This window comes from Malania oleifera, chromosome 3 (genome assembly GCF_029873635.1).
Source record: "Malania oleifera isolate guangnan ecotype guangnan chromosome 3, ASM2987363v1, whole genome shotgun sequence".
Taxonomy (NCBI): domain Eukaryota; kingdom Viridiplantae; phylum Streptophyta; class Magnoliopsida; order Santalales; family Ximeniaceae; genus Malania; species Malania oleifera.
In genome coordinates, this window is record NC_080419.1 from 37,136,877 (window position 1) to 37,145,756 (window position 8,880).

General features: G+C 36.4%; 2 protein-coding genes across 5 annotated transcripts; one reads left to right on the forward strand and one right to left on the reverse strand.

The window, feature by feature from the left end:
* Nucleotides 1–1,712: 1,712 nt before the first annotated feature.
* Nucleotides 1,713–3,482, forward strand: LOC131152244 (uncharacterized). The gene is made up of 3 exons (XM_058104002.1): nt 1,713–1,827; nt 1,992–2,081; nt 2,409–3,482. Exons 1-3 carry the CDS (start codon nt 1,784–1,786, stop codon nt 3,184–3,186), a joined length of 912 nt encoding a protein of 303 aa, XP_057959985.1. The 5' UTR covers nt 1,713–1,783; the 3' UTR covers nt 3,187–3,482.
* Nucleotides 3,483–3,688: 206 nt separating this feature from the next.
* Nucleotides 3,689–8,880, reverse strand: LOC131152246 (uncharacterized). 4 transcript variants are annotated; one of them, XR_009135899.1, is made up of 3 exons: nt 7,868–8,744; nt 4,008–4,298; nt 3,689–3,920 (listed from the first exon to the last, which is right to left on the reverse strand). XR_009135899.1 is itself a non-coding variant. In XM_058104003.1 (2 exons), the coding sequence occupies exons 1-2, from the start codon at nt 8,095–8,097 to the stop codon at nt 4,241–4,243; spliced, it is 288 nt and encodes a 95-aa protein (XP_057959986.1). In that variant the 5' UTR covers nt 8,098–8,880; the 3' UTR covers nt 3,689–4,240. The 4 variants fall into 4 exon arrangements, 2 of the variants coding, with proteins under 2 accessions (XP_057959986.1, XP_057959987.1); XR_009135898.1 differs by having other exon boundaries at nt 3,689–3,924; XM_058104003.1 differs by having other exon boundaries at nt 3,689–4,298; nt 7,868–8,880.

Here is an 8,880-nt window from a genome sequence, read left to right on the forward strand (position 1 = left end):
GCAGAGTTAATCCTTGTAGAGAGAGAGAGAGAGAGAGAGTGGAGTTTAGGGAAGTAGCCTTCTCTTCATCCTTGTAATTCTTCAAGTTATAATGGAATGTGTGTGCTCCCATGGATGTAGGTCATAGTGGACCGAACCACATAAATCTGGTCTTTCATTATTGTTTGCATATTTTGCATGTGTGATTCTTGCTCGTAGGTCCACTTCCCAACAAACAGAGCCGGCTCTTCACAATATGGGACCTTAGGCAAATGATTTAATTAAGGTTCCTTAATATTTTGTTTAATTTTTATTTTATTTAAAATTAATTTTTCTAACTTTTTGAGATGCAAAATCATTAATTAAAGTTTTATATTCAACATGTATTTCATTTACTTGATAATGGGAAAGTCAATGTATGGGAAGAGAGTATCATAAATAATGTTAACATTATTACATTTAAAAAAAAAAAAATTGGGGCTTCAAAATTTACTTGAAAAAGAAATAATTAAATTACATTTTCTTTACATTTTAAAATACAATTTTATTTATTTAATAATGGGAAAGTCAACGTATGGAAAGAAAACATCATAAATAATGTTAACGTTATTACATTAAAATAAAAAAATTGGGGACCCCAAAATCTTTGGGGCCCTAAGCAAGCACCACAACTGCCTTAAGGTCAAGTCGGCCATGCCAACAAATGATATAACAACAAATGCATATTGTTTTATTGTTATATATATATTTGTATTTAACACTCACTAATGCTTATCTTTGTTGGTTGATGTTTAACCTACAAGATGGAGTAATGGCAAGAAGAACCCATACCCACAGGGTGTGGTTCAAGTGGTAGTGCGAGTTGCGGAAGTGCCTTTCACGAGGTCAGGTGTTTAAACCCTCCCGGACTCGTTTCCGCCTCTGGACTCCTGAATTTACTCCCCTTTTGGAGTTGTGGGGTTAACTTAAAATGGACGCGTGGATACCCGGTGCGTATTCCAAAAAAAGAAAAACCCATTATTGGAATAAACTCAAAATGAAATAGGTGAGGGAAAGAGAAAAACAACCTTACTTTCACTTTTGAGTTTTTGGGTACCATAATTATGAACTATAAGCGCACAACTTTTAACCAACAGCAAAATTATTTTATACTATCGCTCCAAAGAACTTTGAAAATCTCTTTTAAAATTATTGTATTTTTGTATAAATAACAGGCCTTCTATATTTTCAAAATATAAAAAATTAAAGCTGCTCATAATTTTAACAGTTTGATTGAATAATCAACACACTGATCCAAAGTTGCAACCAATTCTTTGAAAGAATTGTATTTAAATTGAAAATTTTAATTTTATATGGTTTCAAGCAGTAAATCATTGAGCCCCTCTGCAGTCACTGAATTAATGTAATATCCCAAAAAAATAAAAACGAAAAATGAAAGAAAGGAGTGAAAACACTCTTAACTTTATTAGTTTTATTTGTTAATTTTTACTCTTTAACTTTTGTTAGAACAGCTAAATTTTACGAAAATAAATTGTTTCAAAATGTCTTTTTCGATTTTGGACAGTTTCCATAATATTTTTTTTTTGCTAAGGAATAGTTTCCATAATATTTGTTTTGCTAAGGAACAGTTTCCATAAATTGAGTTCTTAAAAAGCCAACAAGGCTCGCCAATCTCTTCACTCGTTCTCTTATATAGATAGCCCGTTGCAGACAACCATATTCAAATTCCAAAGGGCCTCTCTCCCTCTCTCTCTCTCTCATAATCTCATTCATCAAAATACGCACTTATCTTCGTGGACTTGTGATGGGGTGCCAAAACCTGCCAATGAAATTCCGCCGGGAGCCAAAGTGAGTTCTTCTTCAAGCTCCTTTAATGGAGATTTCGGTTTTCTTTTCTGATAGTCTGCACTGTCTTTTGTTTTTAATTCTTTTCTTCTTCTTCTTCTTCTTCTTCTTCTTCTTTTCTCATTGGATTTTCACTGACAAAGTTTACTTTCTGAAATTCGTTTCAGATTTTTGGTTAGTAATGAACAGGTGGAACCGTCTGTCCCTGCAGAGGACGGTCCAGTAGAAAATTCCATCACCTTGACCTCAGGACAGAGGTCAGTCTATTGATTTCTGGGTTCTTGTTTTTCCTCCACTTTTTTTATGTATATATTTTAATGGCGGCCCTGCATCCAGATTTTTATTTTTATGGTATGCCGCATCCATGAAAGCTTTTCCACATAATCATTCTGTTCGGTCCAGACAAAGTTTTGGTCATTGAAAACGTCATTCCTCACATATTTTCCCATCTTGAATTTATAGTCGTTTTGTTGGTTTGGAACAATGGTGGTAATTTTGCTTTTATGTCAAAAGGGAATTTGGCCAGTTGCTCTTTCATTGTCTTAATCATCATTAAATTTGTAACATCTTTGCTCGTTTTACAGAGGCGAGGCCAAGGAACGATCAAGCATGAAAATCAAAAAGAAAGTCAGGTTTAATATGAATGTGGTGATCCATGAGATAGTCCCGCATGATGAAGAAACTACATGTCAGTCGTTGGAAAGCAAAGAGAAGGAAGATGAAGGAAAGGGTAAAACGGCACCAGCAGATGCAAGCCTGTGCCTTCTACCATCTGTAAGGGATTCAACTGCACCAAGAATGGGATCAGGATTCTACCCCTCAGACTATCAGTACAAAAACTGTAGAGATAGCTATGTGGAAGAGAATGAACTAGAACTCAACAAGAGTGTTCTGGCTTGCCATGATGCCGATGCTGCTTATGATTATGATGATGACAATATCAGTGAAGAGGAGTTCTCCCAGCAATTATGCTCTGTAAGGAAGCCAGTAGAAAATTTCACTCAATGGAGGGCAGTCAAAGCAAGAGCTATGCTATCACTCAAGCACCAAGGAAAGGAGAACCTAGCCAATTCATACATGCATTCTGTACGGATCCCAATCGAAAATCTCACCCAATGGAGGGTAGCCAAGGCAAGCGTAGCACCATTACTCAAACAAGAAGGAAAGGAGAATCAAGAGCAGATACCGCCAAGCTTAAAATCGTGCTTTTATCTGTCAACAAGCAGCTCTGCAGAGAGTTTTATTAGTGAAGAGGAGTTCTCTGTGCGGAAGCCAGTGGAAAATATCACTCAGTGGAGGGCAGTCAAAGAAAGAGATGCACACCATCATGAAAGCACCAATGATAGGAGAACCTTGCATTAGAGAAAGAACAAATTTCCTTACTCCTATGTTTGGGAAAGGACTTGGATTTGGATTTTGTGTCAATTTGAATATATATATGTAATTTAAAAATTATACAGAACTTTGTTCAAATTCACCCAAATCCAAATTCAAGCCCAAAATCCATACTCCCAAATGCAGCTTTATGATAATTCCACTGTTAGTCCCTATCCTATCCCCTTATAACTGTTTTCACACATTCTATGTGGAAGTAAGAACAATACAGTGATTAATTTTGCAAGTACATGTTTTAAGTACTTATTACAAAGTCCTTTTTTAAGTCATTCGGGCTAAATGGAAGACAAAAAGAGTGTGTTCACCAGAGACTTATTATTCCTACATGTACCAGTAACTGAATTTGTGAACAATGCATACAATAAATTGATTCTTACATAAAAAGAGCATTTATGATGGCATGACAGAATTCTATTAAGATGCAATCATAAAAGCCATCCAGTAAAATGATGAAAAACAAAGAAAAAACTGGACCAGAATTGAAGTGTTTTGACTTCATATCAAACAACATGATCATACATAATTTGAGTTTGAAACAAAGTCAAGTACATTAATGTAGCTAACAAAAACATTGAAGAGCTTAATGAGTTAATGGTACTGTACATAACATGGAAGCATGTGTTCTTCATCCTGGCTTGCTTTTGCCTCTGGGATACAACCTGTGCGGTGTAGCTCTCTTCATTAGAAAACTCACTTCCCCTCTGCCTAAGAAATAATGTTGAAGTCATTGACAAAAAGAAACAAAATGGTGCCATAACATGAAAGAATGCTCAGCTGTTTACTAAAACCTTTGGTACACCCTTGTAGCAGCAGCTTGGTAGCACCACCTTCATGCTAAAACCAAGTCAGGGTTGGAGGGGAAAAACTCTCTATGCAGTACACATTTTCAGCTGGGTTGGATATTGAATGTAATCTACATTATGGTACAGATACAAGAATCAGCCTCGTCATCATCACTGTCACTTACATCACTGCAGTCATGCAGTACACATTTTCAGCTGGGTTGGATATTGAATGTAATCTACATTATGGTACAGATACAAGAATCAGCCTCGTCATCATCACTGTCACTTACATCACTGCAGTCATGGAAGGTAAATTATAAGTGTGAGAACATGATAATATGATGACATTTTCTGGATCTATTTTACTCAATTCACGACACAAACTTATGACAGCACCAATTCAGAAATTAATATCAAACAGGAGTGAGGAGTTCTTCCACATTTACAATTAGTAATCCAAAGGATGGTGGACCACAGGATGTGGTTTGCTCACCGTTTGTGTTCTAGATTTTATGAGTGTTGTAGAAAACTCAAGACTTAAGAAAATAATGTCCATTGTTCAAGAAAACAAACACTGGTATTGTGTTTCTGAGAAAAACGACTGTTTTTAAAGCAAGTTCTCATCGCTTTATCCAAGCATTAAGATAGCATGTCAAGAACATCACTCATTCCTGCAAGTTTCGCCCCTTTCCATGAGGTGAAGAATTTCTAGTTACTCATTAAGCATCAAACTTGGCAAATTCAAGAGCCACAAATGCAGAACTTGCTATAGGTAACCATGCAAGGTCTTAACCTTCTAGAAAATCACAAATATATTACTTTCACTTAATTAATTCTTAAAAACTGAACCCTTCCAAACTCATCACAAAAATCTAATTTTAAAAAATACACTGGATCCTCACATCTGCACTGCTTCATCTCACAGTTACTGTGAGACAAGACTCGCAAGAAGATAAAACCATTTGTATTTTTAAAAAGTTCATATTTTGCAAATTGAAATTCTAAACACAACAGTTCAGTAGCTCTCTTATAATTCAAGCCATTCTACAATAAATTCATAATCAATGTTGTGACAAATAAATCAGATTCATGATTGTAACAGGACAGCATCCCATACTGGAGGTACTTTTACATTCCAAAAGGCTTTGTTTAATCTCATCAACCAACAAATTGTTAGAATAAATCAACGATAGGTTGTTTCTAAACATACAATACAATCAGATTATGTGCAATGGTAGCAATTGTTATTAAGCCTTGATGAGTTGAATGTCACATGTATTTCACTTTTGCACAATGTATCAAATGGAGCATCAAAACTCTCTTGCAAAGTGTGTTAAAGATACACAATGAACAACTCAATTAAATTAAGGACGAACATGATAAAAGCAATATCATTAATGCACTCATTTGAACAAAACCAACAGCTTCTTTCTGAAAAAAAAAAATTCAAGCAATTCACCAACAATATATATAGAAGGGCAAATGTGAGTCTCAAGTGGAACATGCAACTCAACTATTATGCCAACTAATAAAGCACACTACAGCAGCTATAAATTTACTTCTTTATTATTGTTTATGTTTGTCAAGCTTCAAGTTTGCTTGAAGGACAATATTCCAAGCGTTGAACATGTCCAACCCTCAAAGGTTAGAGCCCTAGGGGCAATATTCATGTAAAATAAGCCTTCAGTCAACTTGAGCTTGGTTTCCTGAATCAACAGCTTAAAATTTTCAAGACAATGACAATGTCAATTCAATGAGATGCAAGCTAAACATAAGGTTTCAGGTTTGAATCCAGGTGAGGTGGGAAGGAATATGTGATGGGCCAGGAGCTACCTCCTATTCTGTGGGTTCAACCAAAAAAACAAAATACAATGGATTGTCAGAAAATGGCCAAGTCTGGACCCGCATTATCACTTGGGACAGCTTCTGTCTCACAGACGTATTTGTCGCCACATGTATTCTGTTAGATTTTGTAGGTGGCCCTAGTTCAGAAATATGCAGTTCCCCTAGGTAATTTTTAGTATCTATGACAAAAATTGTCTTTGTTTCCCAGAAAATTTGGTAATTTTGTGTCCCCTAAAAATTTACTAAAGCCCTAGAAATTCTCCCACACTTTGGCCCCTCCCTCGTAAGATTCCTGGCTCCACCTGGTATGCAACATCTAGGTTTAAATAATATGTTGCTGATTTGAGAATTGAGAGTGCCAAGAATTGTTCACCAGGTAGGTATGTAATATGTGTTTGAAGCTTGATGGATTGTATCAAAAGCAAAATTGGGAACTTGGATTGCATTTGCATCAGAAACACAGAAGTTTCGTAGGAATATATTAATTGGGTTCAAAAGACACCTGCTGTCCCTAATTCCTCCTTTCCAAAAAATCAGAGGGAATCAGGAGCCTTTTCTGGATCATGAAAACAATGGCCTCAAATGTTGACACACACCATGCCCAGAAATTTTAATATGTATATATATATATATATGGTTATAGGAAGCACTTTTAATCCCTCAGCAAATAATTGCAGGTGACCAAATTATCCTTTTGACATTTAACTACTAAGGCTATAAAATCATAGAAGAGGTTACAAAACTCCCCTTCCATAAGAAACACTTCAGCTTGAGAGCCTTATGTTTCACTGGGATCTAGCTGCAGTAGAAATGATGTAGGAAAATTCGGAAGCTGATGATGATCATTATAGCAGCAGTCATTGAGCCAAAATCTCAGATTTAGAATCAAAATTACTCAGCCTGGTCCAATGAGCATAAAAGTGAAGCTTGCAAGTAAGTGCACCAGCTGTGTATTGTTTCCATTTCTCAGTGGCATGGTGACAACCAAATGCCCTGGTAAGTTAAATTGTGGTTACAGTTTACTTATCCTCTTAATATAAGGAGATTTAATTCAATGAAAAGTAGCATAGTTTGGATGGTGCTACCGTTCAATCAATGTGCCAATCATTTCCTTTAAGTTCTTACATGATAACTTCTACCATTTGCAGATAAGTTGAACCTTAATAACTTAAGGCCACCTTAACACCAATCTGATAATGAACTCTTGATTAGCTAAGTCACACTATACTGTTTATTTCAGTGATGTAATACGGGAACTTCTGGCCAACTTACCATTTATACAACCAAAAATAATCGATCTCATTCAGAATCAAAGAGAAATTTCAGAAATAGGATGTCCGTGTGTCAGATGAGGTGATCAAGCTTCTACACCTAGGAAAAGATGATAGTTGGACTTAGACCTAAGGTTATACATGAGGAATATCTGATTCTATACCTAACAGTTAGCTATGCCAAGTTACCAACCATAGGAGAGGCTCCTGATGCTCTTGACAGCAGATTAATATCAATGGATGGCAATTAAACTTCAACAACCTGATTTAACAAATCTGGGGTCACAACAGCTGAAGCCCCTTCAACACCATCATTAGACTTTAATGCCCTAAAAATCATATCATTAACATGTAGAAGAGAGCATAAGCACTGATCTGGAAAAGTCAATTGACAATATGACATGATCCAGAAATTGTTCTCCTCATTACTGGCAACAGTGAAAACCACCAGAATAACCACAAATTTATTCAAACCAATGAATGGCATTGCCTCACTTCATATACTGTTCTTAGCAGTTATCATTCCCTTATCATTTCCATAATCTAAAATGCTACCATTTTTTCCACATGAATTGAAATTTTCTTCAAGCTTCAATTACGCAGCAGAGAAAACAAAATAAAATTCAAAAGGAAAAACTGGCAAACAAAACAGGATTATCTAACTTGCAGAACTTCAAGAGCAAAACTGAAACATAAAAAATCTTCACCTTCGAACATAAGTTGGCATACACAAAACAATTGAATTACCTGGGTTGGAATTCCAACACCTCGACCAGCTTATTCCCAATCTTATCATTCCACTGCACTTTCCGCGGAGTCTTCTCCGATCTTCTCAACATCCCATCTCTCCGAGGCGGCAACAATGCATCGGACTCATTATCCCCTTCTTCTTCCTTTTGAAGTTCTACCCTTTGAGCATCTAGACTCGCGAGAGGCTTAACTTTACGGCTGTTAGAATCTCTAACATCGGAATCCATAGACAAACAGAGATCCCAAAACTCGAGACGAAATCAACAAAAACAATTGAGGGGGGAGGGGGGACAAGACCAGAGGATGAAAAATCAAGAGAAAATTCAACTATTTCTAATCCACAACAAACTATCCCATTGCCCCAGTCGCAGAAAAATCAAGAATTCAGAAACGTTGGCTCTAAATTTTCAAATTTCTAGGCAATTAATCACAAACTACCTGATCCTCAAACAAAGTCAACGCCATGCAAATGCAACCTAGCGGTTAAGAATTATAAATTAAAGTAACATAACAGGATTAAATTCACTAACAGAAAACACGCGAAATTCCGCGACCCAGTTCCTTGTTTGCTGAGAAAACTGAGGAAAACCCAAGAACATAAAAATCAAAAGAAATTTTTGCTTCTGGAGGGGAAAAAAATACGAGAATGTCCGTTGAGATAGATACATGCAGTGAAATCTCATTTTGTGGAGTCCCGAATTACGGAAAACCAAATATTTGGGATAAAAAGGCCATCCATTGTGACAAAATGTTCTCACAAACCAAACAGAAATTTGAAGAATAGTGAACCGAATTTGAGTAAGTTGGATTTTTATTTTTTATTTTTTATTTTTTTTCTCTTAACAGGAAAAGATGGTGCGAGGAGGACGATTGGACGATCGCGAGGGCGAGTGGCGAGATGCGCGTACGGAGGGCTCCATATATGGAGGGTTACGCAGGGTATCGTAGATTTCCGTTACGAGATTGTGATCGGACGGCTGGCACTGGATGGAACGTTGAGAAGATGGGTG

Bases quoted from the DNA above. Each gene is read 5' to 3' on its own strand.
- LOC131152244 (XM_058104002.1), top strand. From the start codon at position 1,784: ATGGGGTGCCAAAACCTGCCAATGAAATTCCGCCGGGAGCCAAA. The intron at 1,828-1,991 runs GTGAGTTCTTCT...AATTCGTTTCAG, and splicing joins AAATTCCGCCGGGAGCCAAA to ATTTTTGGTTAGTAATGAAC. The intron at 2,082-2,408 runs GTCAGTCTATTG...CTCGTTTTACAG, and splicing joins ACCTTGACCTCAGGACAGAG to AGGCGAGGCCAAGGAACGAT.
- LOC131152246 (XM_058104003.1), bottom strand. From the start codon at position 8,097: ATGGATTCCGATGTTAGAGATTCTAACAGCCGTAAAGTTAAGCCTCTC. The intron at 4,299-7,867 runs GTAATTCAATTG...CCATGACTGCAG, and splicing joins GTGTTGGAATTCCAACCCAG to TGATGTAAGTGACAGTGATG.